This window comes from Hipposideros armiger, unplaced genomic scaffold (genome assembly GCF_001890085.2).
Source record: "Hipposideros armiger isolate ML-2016 unplaced genomic scaffold, ASM189008v1 scaffold_361, whole genome shotgun sequence".
NCBI classification, from domain to species: Eukaryota; Metazoa; Chordata; class Mammalia; order Chiroptera; family Hipposideridae; genus Hipposideros; species Hipposideros armiger.
Window position 1 is genome coordinate 806,584 of NW_017731711.1, and position 18,844 is coordinate 825,427.

The following is an 18,844-nucleotide window of genomic DNA, read 5'->3' on the forward strand; positions in this document are numbered from 1 at the left end:
TTTCTGTGGACATGTGGCCTCTTGGTGTAGTGGGTTTTGTTAATGACAAGAAAAGAAGAAGGGACACAGAGTCGTTTGGTTGCATGACTCTTCGTCTGTAGAGTTTTGCTTCTCAGGCTTCTGGGTCAGCATATGTTTCTCTAGGTAAGAATGTGAATGGAACGTCAGATGCAATTCTTTATCTGAAGTGTGTCTTGGAAGTTGATGCATGGTTATGCTTTAACTCTCCTATTTCATGCTAATGTTCCATCTCGCCTTCTCATTGCCTTTTCCAACAGGGAGAAATCCTAAATGATTTCTGGATCTTTTTTACTTCAGACTTCAAATATGGTCTTCTTTGTGTTTCTTGGTTTTAAGCCAGGCTTTAGTAAAATAAAGATTTCTTTTAAGGTCTTTTCATGGGAAAACATCAATTAGGAACTCTGAAGAGGAGTTGTCAGAGAGTTGTACAAGTGGTAATATTTTGACAGGCACCTATGTTGTTTATGATCTCAAGAACTTTGAATTGTAAAAATAAAAAATACATAGGAAATATCCATATTTGTTCTACTGGAAATAAAAATACTAATTCACTGGAATTGAGTTCATGTAATAATTTACAAAGTTTTTCAATGTGTTTATTTAGAGTGGACATGTAAAACTTAGTTACATTTTGGGGAGTTTTCAGGTGAAAATTATTAGATAGATAACGTGTAAATTTTGTATGAATTCATTATCTTTGTATATTATGCTAATATTTCTTGATTTCACAAATTTGCAGCATATGAGTGATTTTGGAAGCATTCATAGACCTGGAATTGTTGTTGACTATCAAAACAAATCCTCCAATGTGACAGTTTCTTCTACAAGAGGAATAAAGAGAAAAATGATGCAGCCATTTAATAAACCTGGTGGATCCTTCATCAAGAAACCCAAGCTATCAAAATCTGTGGAGAAGATGATACTCAGCAAATCACCTAGTAAGTAGGAAAACATAATTGCTATCATTCAGGATACTTGGAATTTTAAAAAAATTCAGTGCTTTTAGTTAATTTTTTCATGTTTATATAGTCAAACTACATAATAATTATAATTGTAGAAATTAGGCTTGTGGATCTCCTAGTGCAGTCATGAACATCAAAATTACCCAAAGATACTTTTTAAATTCACATGTCCTGGTCTTACCCCTCTTCCCTAAATCCTGATTTAGGGCAGAGCCAGGACATTTATGTTTTTTAAATTGGCCTTGCACATGATTTTTGAGTCAAATTCCTTTTTTGGGTGTTATATTTATTGTTGGAGGTATTGCTGAGGAAATGTTACATGATATTACGTAGAATCCCCTTTATAAGGAAAAAGGGAAGAAATGTTTCGTGAGCCTTGGTACCAGGAAAAGCAGTTTCTTCTAGAAAATGAATTTGTTTTTAATCTTCTGGAAAAGGTGACTCTTAGACATAATCATATTTCAATTTGTACATTGTTAAAAGATGGAGAGGTAATTTGAAAATGAAATTAAAGAAACAATTTCATTCATGTTAGCATTAGGAAGAATAAACTATTCTGTAATAAATTTAACAAAAGAAGTGCAAAACTGATACTTTGAAAACTACAAAACATTGTAGAAAATAATTAAAGACCTAAATAAATGATAAAACTAAGAAGTTTATAGATCAGAAGATAAAACATTTGTTAAGATGGTAATACTTCCCAAACTGATCTACACATTCAGCACAATCTTTATCAGAGTTCCATCTGACTTCTTTGCAAAAATTGACAGGTTTATTCTAAAATTCATTAGAAATCACAAGGAACCTAAAATACCCAAAACAGTCCTGAAAAAGGATAGAATAGACAGACTCATTTCAAAACTTACTACAAAGCGACAGTAATCAAGACGTGGTACTGGCAGAAGGACAGACAGATAGACCAATAGAATAGAATCGAGAGTCCAGAAACAAACTCATAAATCTTTGATCACTGGTTTTTAACAAGGATGCCAAAATTATTTAGTGGGGAGAGAATAGTCTTCATTTTCAACAAATGGTTCTGGACAACTCGATAGCCACACGCAGAAGCCAAAATGCAAGACTTAAATGTAAAAACTAAAACTATAAAACTCTTAGAAGAAAACAGAGGACTAAATCTTCATGACTTTGGATTTGGCAAGGAATTCTTAGTTATGATATGAGAAGCATGAGCAACAAAAGAAAAACAAATTGGACTTGATGAAAATTAAAAACTTTTGTGCTTCAAAAGACACCATCAGGGCGGGCCAAATGGCTCGTTGGTTAAGAGTGGGCATGGGAGTGTCAGCTCTGAGCGGCAGAGCCCTGGTTCGGATCCCACATAGGCCAGTGATGGTGCGCCCTCTACAGCTAAGATGGTGAACAACAGCCAACAGCTCGACCTGGAGCCAGGCTGTCGTGAGTCAGGCTGCAGTGGGGCTGCAGTGGGCTGCCGTAAGCTACCGTGAGTGGCCTGTAGCCACCATGAGCTGCCATGAGCCTCAGTGAGCGGCTGTCCAATGGCCAGTGACCGATCTGCCTCAGCCGGGAAGAGGGCAATGATCACAATACCAATATGGGCCAGTGAAGCAACGTCCTCCACAACTAGACTGAAGAGCTAAAGGAGAGCAACTTGTCTGTTCCTCGTCCCCAATTGCCCAACGCTATTCCCTCCCCCAATTCCCCAATAAAAACTTAAAAAAAAAAAAAAACGACACCATCAAGAGAGTGAAAAGACAGCTGACAGAGTGGGAGGAAATATTTGCAAATCATACATCTAATTGGGGACTTGTATCTAAACTGTGTAAAGAATTTTTATAACTCAATAAAAGACTAGTCCAATTGAAAAGTGAGTAAAGCATGTGAGCAGCATTTGTCCAAAAAAGATATACAAACAGCCAAATATGCACATGAAAAAATGTCCACCAGTTAATTATCAGGGAAATTTAAATGAAAGCCACAATGAGTTACCACTTCATACCCACCTGGATGGCTAGAATAAAAAAGACAAATAACAAGCCATAGTGAGAATTCAGAGAGATCAGAACCCTTATACATTGCTGGTGGGAATGTAAAATGGTACAGTTGCTTTGGAAAACAAGTAGTTCCTCAAATGACTAAACAATTACCATGTGATCCAGCATTTCCACTCCTTGGTATATGTCCAAGGGAAGTGAAAACATACGTCCATGTAAACATTTATATATAGATATTTATTCATAGTAGACAAAAGGTAGAAACAATGCAGATATACATCAGTGGATAAATGAATAAATAAACGGGGTATGTCCATAGAATGGAATATTTCTCAGCCATGAAATAGGATGAAGTATTAGTATGTGGTACAACTTGGATGAACCTTGAAAAGATTATGCTGAGTGAAAAGAGCCAGTTAACAGAAGTCCACATATTGTATGATTCTTTTCATATGAAAATCTAGAATATGGAAATTATAGAGACAGAAGTAGATTAGTGGTTGCTTTGGGCTGTATGTGTAGGGTGTGTAGGGAGTAATACCTAAAGGGAACCAGGTTTCTTTGTGAGGTGATGAAAATGTTCTTAAAATTGATTATGGTGATGTTTGCTCGTGTGTGCAAATATACTAAAAACCATTTGCACACTTTAAATGGGTGAATTGTATGATATGTGAATTATATCTCAATCAAGCTTTTGTTAAAAAAAGTTAAGAGCCACATTACTCTCTTACTTTATTGTATTTTATTTTTTAACTTTGTATTATATCTCTAAATGAAATCAAGTACATTTGACCAAATTAGATTGTCAGGGATCTACATAAATAAAAGCTAAGGAAATGTCTTTTTCATCATTCTCCGTGAAAACATATAATAGTAAAATAACATCCAACAAATATTTTGCTTATTTTTGCCTGTACGCTGAATTATTTTTTGTTGTTTATATTTATTTTTGCCTTGATGACTGAGAAGTGTTTTGTCTTTCCAAGTCAGGTGATATACAAGGATTCAAAAACTATTCTTTTCCTTAAAATTAAATTTTGATTACCTATTCTTTTGGGTTGTTGGAAAAGTCATGATGTATTTTTTCTATGTTTTTCGTTGCAAAAATGTGTCATGACTTTTCCAACAACCCAATAGTAGTTGGGATTGGAGAAGGTTTAGATAATTGTAATGAATGAATATTCCAAAGTTTTCTGGTCAAATTTTTCAAAGTTTTTGCATACACTTTCAAAAATAAGATCTGTTGAGCATTACACTGAATTTATTAGAGTGTATTCCTTTGATGTGGGAAGTACTAAACAAGTGGTGCTAGCCTTGAAATAATTTAAAAAAAAAAGGGAGAAGGAAAAGAAACAAGGAGGCCTAGGTAAGTCCTAGTTCAAGATGGTGTTATTATATATTTTTAGATACAGTATGTTTTGTTTTTTGAATTTTATTTCTATTTAAATTGCTCATGGATTAATACATGTATCCATTTTGATAAAAATGGGGTTGTAGTTATTAATAGTAGTAAGCTAGTACTTAATGTTTACCGCACACTGGGCTCTGTGGTTAAAAGGGTATAATGTGCATTGTTTATATAATTCTCACATCAGCCTGCTCAGGTATAGGTATGTCTATCAAACCCTCTACAGCTGAGAAAACAAGCATAGATAAATAATTTCTGCCCAGGACAAGTGTTCCTCTAGAAGCCCTTCACTTAAACCTCTATGTGATTGTAACAGAAAATTGCTTTGTATTGTTTTTTCCTCTTTTAAAACAACTTTTTTTTTCTAATTATAACATTATAGATATCAGTATATCATATTTGGAAAAAAATTAAAATTAAAAATGTCTGATTCTTTCCTCAAAATGCATGAATTAGAATATAAAACTCAGGAAAGATTTAAATACTGTTCTTAAATCTACTTTCCTGGCATGCTTTGCAAATTGATATCTGTATTGTTTAATAAAAAATAACAATATTCTGAAATTCTGGAAACCTGATACTAAGTCAGTGGAATATGTGTTGTGGGGATACATTTTATACTGTGTTAATTGATAGGTTGCTATTTACCAAATTGTATGCTCTAGATTTTACTAGAATAGGCAATTCAGTTGATCCTCTTGGGACAGATTTCAAAGATAAATTTTGCAGGTATACTTAAGTAAATATTGCAAAGTTTGATACAGACATTGATTTGCCATTAAAGCAGATATATGTTATCCAACTTTGTTTTTTCTTTTTAACAACACTTGAGAATAGTGTAGTGTAGTGTTAAAATTGAAGCCAAAATTCTGTATTCAATTCAGGCTTCGCTGTCAAGTGTGACGTGGGCATTTTGAAAGGTATCTGCTGAATATTCAGGAATAAGAGGTTTTGCTATACTGTAGTATATAGACTATGTGGTTTGTTGAAAAGCAGTAGGAAAGGAACCATATTCTGTTATTTGGCTGGAGGTACAATATATATCACAGCTTTAGCATATGGAAGGGAAATGAAATCCTAGTTGGAGGTCGTATACAAGTAGATTTTCCATAGAGTGAGGGTTTTAGGGAAAATGAATGAGAATATTGAAAATGGTTAATAAGAATATGCATTTAAACTCTTATAAAATGATGAAAAATAATCTAAATATTAAATTTTAAGGTACTGATTTTATATAATTTTGAAACATCCCACTGTATACATAGCAAATGCTGCTTAAATATTTGTTTACTGTTAAGTTTACGAATCCCCAGCTTTCATGAGTTTGTATTAGGTATTTGTCCAAATGTAATCCTAAAGGAGAAACAATGCATAAAAAGAAAAGTTTCAGGGCAGCTAAGTTTGTTGTTGTCTAAAGTTAAATGTATTACAATAAAGAGCCTGCTCACAATGAGATACCACTTCACACCTTGTGAACTGGATGGGCATAATAAAATAAAGGAAAACAGCAAGTATTAGCAAGGATGTAGAGAAATTGGAACCCTCACACATCACTGTTGGGAATGTAAAATGGTGTAGCTATTGTGGGAAACAGTTGGATGATCCCTCAAATGATTAAACATAGACTGGCCATATGACCCAGCAGTTCTACCCCTGAGTATACATCTCAAAGAATTAAAAAGTGTTAAGCAAAAGCTGTACCTAAATGTTCATAGCAGCATTATTCACAATAGCCAAAAGGTGGAAATGACCCAAATGTTTATCAACAAATGAATGGATAAAAGAAAATGTGATGTATCCACACAATGGGATGTTATTCAGCCATAAAAAGGAATGAAGTACTGATACATGGTACAACATATGGATGAACCTTGAGAACATTATGCTAAATAAAAGTAGCCAGACAAGAAAGGTCATATATTGTATTATTCCATTTGTATTAAATATCCAGAATAGGGAAATCTGTAGAGACAAAAAGCAGATTAGTAGTTCTGAGGGGCTTGGGGAAAGGGTAGGTTGGAGAAACTGCTTAATGGGTATGGGGTTTCCATTTGGGATGATGAAAATGTTCTGAAACTAAGTAGTGATGATAATTGCATAACATTGTGATGTACTTAATTGTACACTTTGAAATGGTTTAAAATGGTAAATTTTGTACCAGGCATTTTATTACTTTATTTACATTAAAAATGATTTTTAAAGAAAGAGAGTTTATACATTTTAAGTAATTTTGGGAAAGCTGCTATAATATACATGAGTTTTTGCATTCAAGACTCTCCAGTGTTCATTGGATTTCCATTTTTATTCAGGGCCAGGTTACTTCAGTGTTTCCTAAAGTGGTATTCAAGATAACTTTAGGTGATATGGATATTATTGCTTAAAATGAAAAAAAGAAAAAAGTTAGTAGATTTAAAGAAAAATATGTAGCAAATATCACATAGATGAAAAGTAAATATGGCAAAATTTATGACTGTATTCAAGTGATGTTTCAGAAATACTGGGTAACCTTGAACTTTGATTTTTTGGATGAGTTCAGTTTAGATTATCACCAAATAAACCTTTATGAACTGGGGACTGGAAAGGGAGAATGAAAAAGTGATCTGTAGTCTTGACGTTTTTGTCTGATATCCTAGCAAAAATTGATCCTAAAAATGAAGAAGAAGAAAAGCGGCGAATTGAAGCCCGGCGAGAGAAGCAAAGGCGCAGAAGAGAAAAAAACAGTGAGAAATATGGAGATGGATACAGGTTTGTGCTTAGTAGTCAGAAAAAACAATGTCCTAGAAAAGGCAAATAAATCAATTGAAATGTGAAAAAATTCCTGAGTGTCAAATGAAAAGGTTTAATTAAAAATATATAGGAATGTTTTTGATTTTTGATATTTATATGCAATCACCACTTAGAAAATACAAGAAAATATGAGGCCCTATTCAATAATGATAATTTAAAAAACAAACGTAGAAATACAGTATTCTTAAAAAGAAATACATGTCATAACATGAGGAAAATCACAAAGTCTTTGAGATTTGACTACAGTATGGGGACAGTGATATTCTTGGATAGAAAAACTAAATATTACAAATATAGCAGGTCTTTCCAATCCTGATTCCAAAGAAAAAATCTGAAAAAGGGGAGTAAATAAGTAGGTACTAGCTTTTCTAGATATTGAAACATTAGAAAGCTGTAATAGTTAAACATATTTGGTACTAGAAAAAGGTAATCAGTATAACATAATTAACCTGTAAACATGTATTATTTGTAAGAATATAACAAGATAATGCAAATGAAAGGGGAATTGCTTGAACAACTGAACAGTAGCAAGAAAAATGGTTTAGACCCTTTTCTTACACCAGCGATGATGAATCCAGATTAATTAAGAAACCTAAAAAATAGAAAATAACAGGAAAAGAAAGAATATTTTATAAAAGAACCTAAAAAATAGAAAATGACAGGAAAATAAAATGGAATATTTTAATCTCTGCAAGATTTTTTTCTTTTCCCTAGGCTTAACAGTTGTAGAATTAAGTTACAAAGGATTGATGACCAGATTTGTTTAAATAAAAATTGAAAACTTGAAAGCAAACAGTCTTGGAAAATATTATAAACATGAGATTAATGTCTAAGTTAGATAAATATCACCTGATCAGAATTTTTTTGAAAAGTAGGGAAATAAGATGCCTGATACATAATTTGGTGAAAGAACAACAAACAGCTAGTTAATAATTTTAGGGAAAATGGGGAGAAAGGAATGGTTTGTGAGAGGTGTAGACAAACAATATATGGTGAATAGTGCCAAGAGAAGTACGAAGTCTTACATTAGATGACGTCTACGCCGGAGTGCAGGGAAGTCAGAAATGGATCGATCATTGGATTGGAACTGATTTAAGAGTGGTAGTTAGAGTTGCAGTAGGAGTTGTTAGGCAGCCCAGGTAGAGGTTATGGCTTGAGGTAAGAAAGTAAAGAAACAGGAATGTTGCATTGATATTTAAGAAATGGAAACCTATGTAGATTGAAAATGACTGTAGCGGGGTGAAAGGTGTAATCTAATTAAAATATTTAATAAAGACATACTATGTGCCAGATACTGTTGAAGGTATTACTGGGTAAAGCCAAAAAGATAGAGATGAAGAGCTTTCCTAAATGGCAACTGAAAGTATTTTGACTTTATTTATTTATTTATTTACCTACCTACCTACCTACTTACTTATCTGAGTCTTAAGGAGCCAATGAAGCATTTTGAGCAGTAATGTGTTATTGGTGCCTCCTTTAGGGAGTTACAGTAATTAATTTAACAATTACTGTGTGCCAGGAACTGTTTTAAGGGCTTTATATGTATTTTTAAAATCCTCATAATATGCCTGTGAGGGTTTGTATCTCATTAAGATAAGAAAACCAGGGCCTGGAGAAGTTAAGTAAATTGTCCAAGGTCACACAAGGGGGCTAAGATGTAAACAAAGCCATTGGTTCCAGATCCTATACTCTATACTCTTAACCAGGAAAAGAAACCCAATAGTGTAAGGAATTGATTGGAAAATGAACACTGGAGACACAGAAATCAGTTAGGAAACTGTTGCCATAACTCAAGGAAATGAAATAACAAATATTTAAGGTAGGAACAATGAAATTGAAGAAGAGGGCGAGAATTCATTCTGGGGTGGCTCCTGAACTGGTAAATGCGTGCATTTGTTCAGTCCAGGCCTATTAGTCATCCTGAAATAGTCCTTAGGGAGCAGGATTTTTGATCACCCAAGAGCTCCAAGGGAGTGGATTATGATTGTCTGGTGTTACACCTGGCTGAGTTGATACCTTAGTGGTTTAGAAGCTTGAGAATGGAACAGAGTGTAAAACAAGTAGTGGAACTTTGGAAATTAATACTCCTCAGGGTTTGCTTTGGCTTTCTAACTGGTCTAGGCTGAAGTGTAGCGTTCAGGACTAGATTAAGTAGATACGCTGATCCCATCTTTCATACCCAGAAGCTCTGGAGTGGGCCAGAAATGCAAAGTAGTATAATAACATTATTGTCCAAATAGGTACTTAAAGGAAATAGTTTTTTTTCCTGACTTAAGCTAAATTTAAATATACCATAAAATGGAAGAAAGGAAATCATTGAGGCTGGTAAAATTAATTTCATTGTTACATTTTTATGAACTCTTTGTAAGTAAATTAGGTAATATTTAAAGAAAAACTTTTCTTTTTCTTATAGAATGGCATTCACTTGTTCATTTTGTAAATTTCGAACATTTGAAGAAAAAGATATTGAACTGCATCTGGAAAGTTCTTCACACCGGGCAACATTAAATCATATTCAGAAGAAAACTAAATTTGATAAAGTAGTTATGGAGTTTTTGCATGTAAGTAGCTGTTTTTAAAGAGAAAAACACTTTATCTGATTTCAGTTTATTTATAGTTCTCCATCTCCCATTTTATGTTTTCTGAAATTTTAATTCTCTGTACTTAGAGAGTTGTTTTAAAATTAGCCCAGAATTAGATGTGAATTCATCCCTTATAATAGAATTTAGATTTGTTATTTGAGAGACCATTTTAAGTTTTTCACAGTAATTTCTGGTAGCGGTGTCAGGAAAAAAATTCCTTTAACTGATCATTGATGCAGAAGCAGCTTTCATCCATTGAGGATCTATGGATGTGATGTTGTGCTGGGTACTTTAATATTTCATTTGAGCTTCTTAACAACAACTTTTTATTATGAAGGATTATGCTCAGGGCAGTTTAGTGACTCAGTAAGTAACAGAAGGTGAATTCAGAATCAGAGAGCTGGATGTCTGTTTGGTATCCTTTCTATTATGAGTGTGTGGTCATCAGTTCAACAATTTTTCTTGAATACTTATGAAATGCAGGCGTTGAAGACACACTACCTGGACTGCTAATTGTACATACAATTAACAGTAGAGATGGAATTGTTGGAAAGTTAGAAATACAATGGTCATTCACTTATCTATATCCTGTAGAATTGTGTCCCTTAATTATAATTTTCTATAATTGCATTCCTAATTGGTTCCTGTCATTTAGGACTTAAGTACTCACCTCCCCAGAGAAGACCTCTTGACTAAAATATATATGCCTTAAATAGATTCTGAAAAGTGAATGCTTTTTGTAGTTTCCTTCTACTTGATAGTCTTTCAACTAAATTGTAAGCTCCTGAGGACAGATATTAGTTCTTATGTAACAGATATCATTACCTTCCATAGGCTGAGCATGGTGGTAAGCATATACTAAGTGCTCACTAATAACTTCTTGGATTTTTCCTATTTTGTTTTCAAGGAATGTATGGTGAATAAATTCAAGAAAACATCTATTCGTAAGCAACAGACAAATAATCAAACAGAAGCAGCCAAACTAACTGAAAAAGATGTTATGGAAGGTAAGTACAAATTGTTTTAGAAATTTACATGTTTTACATACCATTACCTATTTCAATGTAAACGATGCCCTCTAGAATGATACACTACATAGTTATATGTGGTAGCCCTGAGTGGTTTTCAGAAATGAACTCCTTTGACTTCATGCTTACAAATTTATCATTACTTACCCTTCTGTCTTTCACTTCGGTTTTAGAGGAAAAGTCAGCTTAACTTCTGTACCATCTGTCTTCTGTCTCTCTTACCCTTCTCATCTCCTTAAGGACTTTTTTTGCTCCTGTTTTTCAGTCTTTCCTTCTTTTTTGATTTCCTCTCAGAAGTCTATATTCTTAAAAACAAATAAACAAACCCAAACAACCCCCTCCACCCTCAAAGGAAAAGAAAAACACACTAGTTTACCTAAAATCTGCTTTTCTTTTAAACCACATGCTTCTTTAAGTATAGTCCACACTGGTCTCTGTTTCTTCACTTCCCATTTATTACTTGACCCACAGTAGACAACTTTCTGCTACCTTTAGTTTACTGAAACTACTCTGACAGGATACCAACACCAACTTCAGTAGGCTCTTGAATCATTATCTTAACTTCTGCAACATTTTTTGCTGATAATTTTATTCTTCATGAGATAATTTTATTCTTCATGAATCCATTTCTTCCCTTGGGTTCTGTGGTATCTCACTGCCCTGATGTTCTCTGATTCTTTTGTCATTTTTTACTTTTTGTGCTTTTCTTTCTCTACCAGGCTTTTTGAAGTTGATATTTCCCAATATTCTGTCGTTAGTCCCGTTATCAGCTCTTTATGTTCTGTCCTCATGAATTCATTTACTTAACGGAGCTTAAATTGACATTTTGTTAATTACTTATACATCTATAGAATAGATTTCTCTTCTGAACTTTAATATCATATACCCAACTGCCTATTGACATCTCTCTTCAACAGTACCACAAAATCTCCATATCCAAAAAGTTTATCCTCTCTTTGAGCTTCATCCTCCCCATAAATAAAACAAAACAAAAATTCAACAGATCTCTTCTATTTATCTTGGAAAGTGGCCCCACCGTCAAAGCCAGAAGTATGAAGTTAATCCAAACACTTTTAACTTACTGTATCTGTAGCATTGTGTGCTTTGGGTTCCATCTTTAAATATCTACCAAGTATGTTTCTTTACCTCCTCTTTAAATATTGCATTTGTTTAAATCTTTATATGTTCTTTTGACAATCATAGTATTTCGCTGTCTAGTTTCCTTACTTCCAGTCTTTCTCATCCCTAATTCTACCACATGTTTTCATTCAGGAATTTTCAATGGCTCCTCCATCCTCTCTACAGGATGGAAGTTCAAGTTTCTAGGCATGGCACAAAAAGCTCTCCATGACCTAGGACTTTCTCTTTCTCTCTGTTCTCATCTTTCTCTGTTCTCACCTTCTTTATACCCTGCCCCAGCCATACTGAATTTTATTCCTTATGAATCCAATTTTGACATCTTTTCCCCATCTCTACCCACCTACATTCATAATCATAGAAATTCTTATTTTACTACAAAATCACATTTGTTTTCTTTTATATTTTTGGGATTGACTGACAGGCTTCAGAACATGACTATATAACATGATTAGGAGATATAATTTAATTATATTTTATAATTTTAATCTGTTATCCATAATCTATGGATATATAATCTATAAACCTGCATATTCCAACTCTTTTGGGAAGAAGGGGTATACATAATTATGGAAACGAAATAGTAAAACTTCATTTGTCAGAAATAAGAATATATGAATCTTTTCTTATTAATAATTGGATTTCTCTTGTAGGTGTTACTCCAGAGGATCACATGATGAAAGTGGAGACTGTTCACTGCAGTGCCTGTAGTGTGTATATCCCTGCTTTACATAGTTCAGTTCAGCAGCACTTAAAATCTCCTGATCATATCAAAGGGAAGCAGGTAAGTTTTGATCTATCTTAATGAAATCATTGAATTATTCTTCAATCCCTTATTGCCCTTTAAGGGCTGTTGTTTCACACCTGCCTACTTATGTACAATCCTATTAATCTCATGTGAATAAATTAAAGATACCTAGAGAGACAGTGTAACAGTATTGGATTGTCGGAAAAGTCATGACGTAATTTTTCTGTTTTTCGTTGCAAAAATGCGTCATGACCTCCGACAGCCCAATAGTTAAGATTGTGGGCTCAGGAGCAAGACTTTCTGTGTTTCAGCTGTGGTTTGGTACATAACATGTTAAACAAGTAAATTTTTTTGTCTTGTTTCTTTATCTGTAAAGTGGAGATGGATAATCATTCTTCTCTTATGTGACTGTTTAAGGATTAGGTTAATTAAAATATAAAAACACTTAAAATAGAGCCTGGCACATAGTAGGCATTCAGGAAATCATAGCTGTTGTTGAACTGTTCTTTTTATTAACATTTTTTTTAAGTTGGTACAAAATGGTTTTATGAGTGTGTGTGTTTTAAAACAAAAAGGACATATTTGATTATAACATTTTTCTGATGGTTGGGAAAAATAAATTTAAAAAATAATCAGTTATAGTTACATATCTGAGTAAAATTTACTCAAAAATTCTAGAAGAATTTACCATTTTCTTTTTGATTAGCATATTTCTGCTTCTATATAGGTTGCTTTTATTTAGTCAGATTTATTTCAAATAAAAATGTATATATTGTGCAAAATTAGTTTGTTTGAAAAGCGAATTTTAAAATGCAAATTTTAAAGACTTAAGTTTTAGATAGAACATACCTGGGTCTTAAATTCATATTTTGTATTGAAGTGAACCTCATTTAGCTCACACTTTTTTAGACTTCTATTAAAGCTACTTTGAGCATATACAGTGTTTTAAAAATCTTCGTCTTTTCACTTTTGATATTCCCTTGACACCCTTTAACAACTAGACATTCCATATTATTACCATCTCTCCTTTTTGTAATACAGTCTTGTGATAGCTACAGCCCAGAGGTAGACTAATTACTCTAATGTATGAAACATCATTCTTTTTTGATAGCATAAAAATTAATTGGAGTAGTTGGCACTGGGGGAAAGTGGCTGTGGAGCAGAAAGGAGAGAAAGCAGCTACCCAAAACTACTAGACTTACATTATCTGGCAACTGGGTATATTCTGTTAAAGCTTATCTGCTCATTGAATCTTCATTATTTTAGTCCATAGATGATTTACATTGGGGTTACAGTAGCTATTATTGCTTTATAGCTTAATTTGCCAAAAAGTAAATCATTTAAATCTAAGGATTTGAGCATACAATGTCATTTTAGTTATGGAAATATTTCTCATGGCATGTTTTTCATGTACCTCCCTGTGTTCTATTTTTCATAGATTTATAAGGAACAAATAAAAAGAGAGAGTGTCTTGACTGCTACAAGCATTTTAAATAATCCAATAGTGAAGGAACGATATGAACGTTTTGTTAAGGTAAGATGTTAGGGCTTAAACTTTTTTCGGTTATATTATAGTATTATAATAATGAAATGGTGGCATAGTAAGTTTTTGTGATATTTAAATATAGTAAAATATTAGGCAGAATTTTACTTGGTATCTTGTATATGGGTAACACATCTTTTTTTCTAATTGTTGGGATTTGTTGGGGGAGGGACAGTAAGCCATTCCTCCCAACCTCTTTCTAGCTCTGGATCGTTTGAGAGACACACAGGAGTTTGATAGAAGATCAAAATCTTGACATTATTTTTGATTTTTAGAAAAAGGAAGACTTGAAGGATATGCTTTAGAAGTGCAGTTACTGTGGGTCTTCTCTAAGATTTCACTCCTAAATTAGATAGGCTTATTTTTGCCCAACCCTGTTACTGTTTCAGCTGGACAGCAACAGGTTTCCCCTACTTTATTGACCACATGACATAGACTAGAAGGTACCCTTTCTATTGCTAGGAAGACCCCAAAGAAAGGACCCGTAAGGGATTGAGTTGTGCATGCTCAGTATCTTCTTCCAAGCATACTAATTGGATAAGTCATTCCTCTTCCTTGGATAAAGTTGGAGGAGAAGCAGGAGGTCAGATACGTTGCTTCAGAAAAAGCTGTCATGGAATGAGGGGGCCAGGAGAAAGATTTGCCCCTAATGTTAGGAAACTCAGGTGTGATCAGTTAGGTATACCTGGCCCACTGCTTCTTACAATTTTTGCCATGTACCACTGAGGTAATTATTCTTTACATATTATGGAAACTTATTGTACAAATAAGAAATTACTATTATTCAGGAACTAATAGAAATAAATTTTAGAGGTTAGTTTTCGAGTATAATACCTCATTTAAAATCATTCTACACTGAAGAGAGCTATTATGTTGAAAATTTGCAAAAGTTTCTTATATCCATTAGTAACTAAATGCTTTATACATGAGAGAAGTTTTGTTTATTTTGGCTGTTGTGGTGATTAACAGGTGCTCTGTGAAGAAGCTTGATATATGCTTTAATGAGCATTAAATTATCGCTCAACCATATGACTTCCAGCTGAATAAATCTCAGTTCTTTTGGCTTGTTCCTTAGGGGCCTTTTTTCTGATTTGTTAATCATATTTGTTATTGTTTACTATGTTCTTGACAGCACTTTTAAAAAGCAAGACAATCCCAGTTGAGATCGAATTTAATGGGAGATATGGCATCAAAAAGATAAAAGCTTCCATGGCTAAATGAGGAAAAATTACTATCTTTATTAAAATTTTTATTAAAATTTTTATCTTTGCTATACCACAAACTTTTGAGAAGTTAATGGTTTCTGTTGATGTATGAAAGTAATTTCTAATGAGAGAAGAATACAAATTAGAATTTCTACATAGTGATTTCAGGCTACACTTCAGAATCACTTTGTGGAATGAGAGACCTCACTGGTGGGAATGTCTTGCTTGTAGACCTGTTGAGGAGCTAGTACCTGAACTGAGAACTCTAGAACCTTGTTACTCTAAATGGGATCGATCTATGGACCAGGAGTTGATGCACACGCATTAAAGTTCAAGAAGCACCGATGTCACATTGCTCAGTGATTTCCCTTTCTTTGGTCAGCATTACTGTCTGCTCTGTTCCCTGCTGTCATGCCCCAGAATATTTAATGTTTGTGGTCAGCCCTGGCCATGGCTTAAAACACTTTCACGTTCAAGTATTCGCAATCTGACAAAACACCCTTTTTAAATTTTCTACTATGAAGATAATCAGTTTGTCGGTTTCTCCCAATTATCCAACTAGATCATCTTGTTCCACCTTCACTCTGGCCTGGACACTCATGTCAGCCCTTACAACAATGCAGTGCTGCCATTCCAAAATTCCTTACTTAACCTGTTCTTCTGCCACTTACTAGTTCTCAGCACTGTTCCATCTATGGTTACTGTCTATCTTGCTGAAATTAACATGAAGTTGTGCCAGTACTGTGTTTGCTACATTTTCACTGCATGCGTAATACTTTTACTTATTACCAATCAATGTAATATGCTTCCTGTAATGACTGTTTCAAACCTTTTCCACTCTTCACATATCCATATTTTGTCTTTACCACCCTCACTTTCTATATTCTTATCTCTTAGGGATAGTGAGATCATTAAGTTGTGAATTTTATACTTCTCTCCTTTCTGCCTTAGATTTATGTATCTTTCCCTCACCTTTATTGTTATCTGTGAAGGAAAATGTCTTTGTTGCCCTTCATCTGTATTTTTGTTTCATAATCTTTTTTTTTTTTACTTGCATCTGATTTTCTTGTTATTTTACTATCAAGCCCAAATAGACATGCTTATGAGTTCCTTAAACTAAAACGACTTAACTTTTCCTAGTTTCTTGCCCTCCCATCTTATTATCTCTTCTCTATCACCATATTTAAAAAGGTAGTTTACCCTGCATTGCTCTCTTTACTTCCTATATATGATTCTCTCTTTAACCTAGTAGTTCCCTGCTTTAAATATATAATTAGAATTACCTGTGAGGCGAAAATAAAAAAACTGCCTAGGCCCTTTTTAAGACTTTCTGAATTAGGGTTTTTCCAAACTTCTCTGATAAATACCTTCTGAAATGCTTTAAATATGCAGGTTACTAGACTTCTTTCCTGGAAATTTTGATTCAGGAGGTCTGAAATTGATTCAGGAATTTGTGTTTTTTTAGCAAGAGTTCCATTACTTGACAAAATTAAAATCTCAGAATGTGGGACCTGGGCCTGTGTTTTTAGCGCTTCATAGGAAATTGTGACAATTAATTCTTGGGCAATCATTGCTATCTAACTTTCACATATAATATCCTTTTGAAATTGCTCTTAAGATTACCAGAGACCCAATTTTCAAATAAAAAATAATGTTTTATTTATTATTTTAAACTTATGAAAGTAAAGGGGATAGTCTAATAAATTCCTCAAATACCCTCACTCAGCTTTAATAATTATCAACTCTAGCGACCTTTTTCAATTCTTTTCTACTGTTGTTTGAATTACCTGACATTGTTGATCTATTGCTTATTCTTGAAACTTTGTTTTGCCAGATAATATTTTATTATCCTAGGTTTCCTCCTGCCTTGAGTGTTCATTTTCTAACTTCTGTCCCTGTATAGGCATTTTTATAGTGTTTTATTCTAGGCCCATTTTTTCTATTTACTCCTTTAGCCTCACCCCTGGCTGTCCCATTTTAAGACCTTGGTTTCATTGTACACTCTACGCAAGCAATTCACAAATACAAGTGTCTTACTTTGAACTTCCTTCTCTTTTGGGCTGCAGATTTATAGCTGCCTATTAGCCATTTAGACATCTGAAATTCTAATTATACTGGGAGTGCCAAAAAAAAGGTATACAAGTGGACGCTTTGGTCAACGTTGCTAAAGCAGTAGTTTGCCGTAATTAGAAGTGTCTGGATGCTGATGGTAATCACTTTGAGCACCTCTTGTAATTGCAGAAGTCAAACGTGACTTGTATTCATCTTTCGTTATCGGTATATATTGAGTATTACAATTTTAATAGTTTTCCTTTCTTAAAATGTGTATATGTTTTTTTGGCACCCTCTGTATAGAGCATATACACGTACCTGCTTCTTCCACTTTCACCAACCTATTTTACCTATTTTGTTAATGGTGTCACTACATCTGTTATACTTCCATTTCCTGGGCTATTAGAGCTCCCTCACTAGTTTCCTTGATATTCCAGTTCATCCTGCACATTCCTATCTGATTTACCTTAAAGTGTAGCACGAGTCTTATACTTTGCTGTTTAATAACCTTCATTGCCTCTTCATTTCCTGCTACATTAATATAGCCTTCTGATATGGTCCCATTTTTGAGACTTAATCAGATACTTGAATCAGATAATTCAAGTATTTAAATAAATTAAAATATTAAAATGAAATTGTATCTGTGAATGTTAGTGAGTTAAAGATTTGTATACTTTTTAAAAGAAAAAGTAAGGCATGATATCTAATAGGTAGATGGTTTTCATTTGAGGTTTTTAAAGATATTCTGCAACAGTAATACAATGACTACTAGTATAATTAAGTAGAACATAAATCTGTGCTTCCTCTACTTATTTTCTATGAAAACCCATGTATTTACCTTCGTCATATATATGTATATAATTTTGGAAATTTGGTTAAGAAAATACGGCCTTTTAAGCCTTTCAGTTTATGGAGTACAAAATAACGACTTTAGTAATGTATATACTCACATTGGTAGGACTGGGTACTCAACAGATCTTTAGTATATTTGTTATAAGTTAAAATAAAAAGCTTCAAATAGTATTATTTTGATGATACAGAAAATAAAAATTTCACTGATACAAAAACAAATGTGCTGATTTTAAAAGCTATTTCTCATGTTTTTAGGGTGAGAATCCTTTTGAAATTCAAGAGCATTCTCAAGATCAGCAAATAGAAGGAGATGAGGAGGAGGAAGAAAAGATTGATGAACCTACTGAAGAGGAGGAGGAAGAGGAGGAAGAAGAAGAGGAAGCAGGAGAAGGAGAGGAAGTGGAAGAAGTAGAGGAGGAAGTGGGAGAAGCTGGAGGAATAGAGGGAGTGGGCAATGTAGAGGAAGTGGGGGACATAGAGGGAGTGGGGGAAGAAGGGACAGTGGAGGAGGAAGAGGCAGTGGGGGAAGGGGAGGCAGTGGGG

At 33.8% G+C, this 18,844-nt stretch overlaps 1 protein-coding gene across 1 annotated transcript in view; it reads left to right on the forward strand.

The window, feature by feature from the left end:
• The window catches only part of ZNF326 (zinc finger protein 326), a 40,437-nt gene that overhangs the window by 11,811 nt on the left and 9,782 nt on the right, over positions 1 to 18,844 (forward strand). Inside the window, exons 6-12 of the mRNA XM_019661800.1 lie at positions 761 to 959; positions 7,001 to 7,112; positions 9,568 to 9,715; positions 10,644 to 10,743; positions 12,555 to 12,685; positions 14,088 to 14,183; positions 18,557 to 18,835. Coding sequence (XP_019517345.1) covers positions 761 to 959; positions 7,001 to 7,112; positions 9,568 to 9,715; positions 10,644 to 10,743; positions 12,555 to 12,685; positions 14,088 to 14,183; positions 18,557 to 18,835 — 1,065 coding nt within the window. The remainder of the gene's footprint in view (positions 1 to 760; positions 960 to 7,000; positions 7,113 to 9,567; positions 9,716 to 10,643; positions 10,744 to 12,554; positions 12,686 to 14,087; positions 14,184 to 18,556; positions 18,836 to 18,844) is intronic.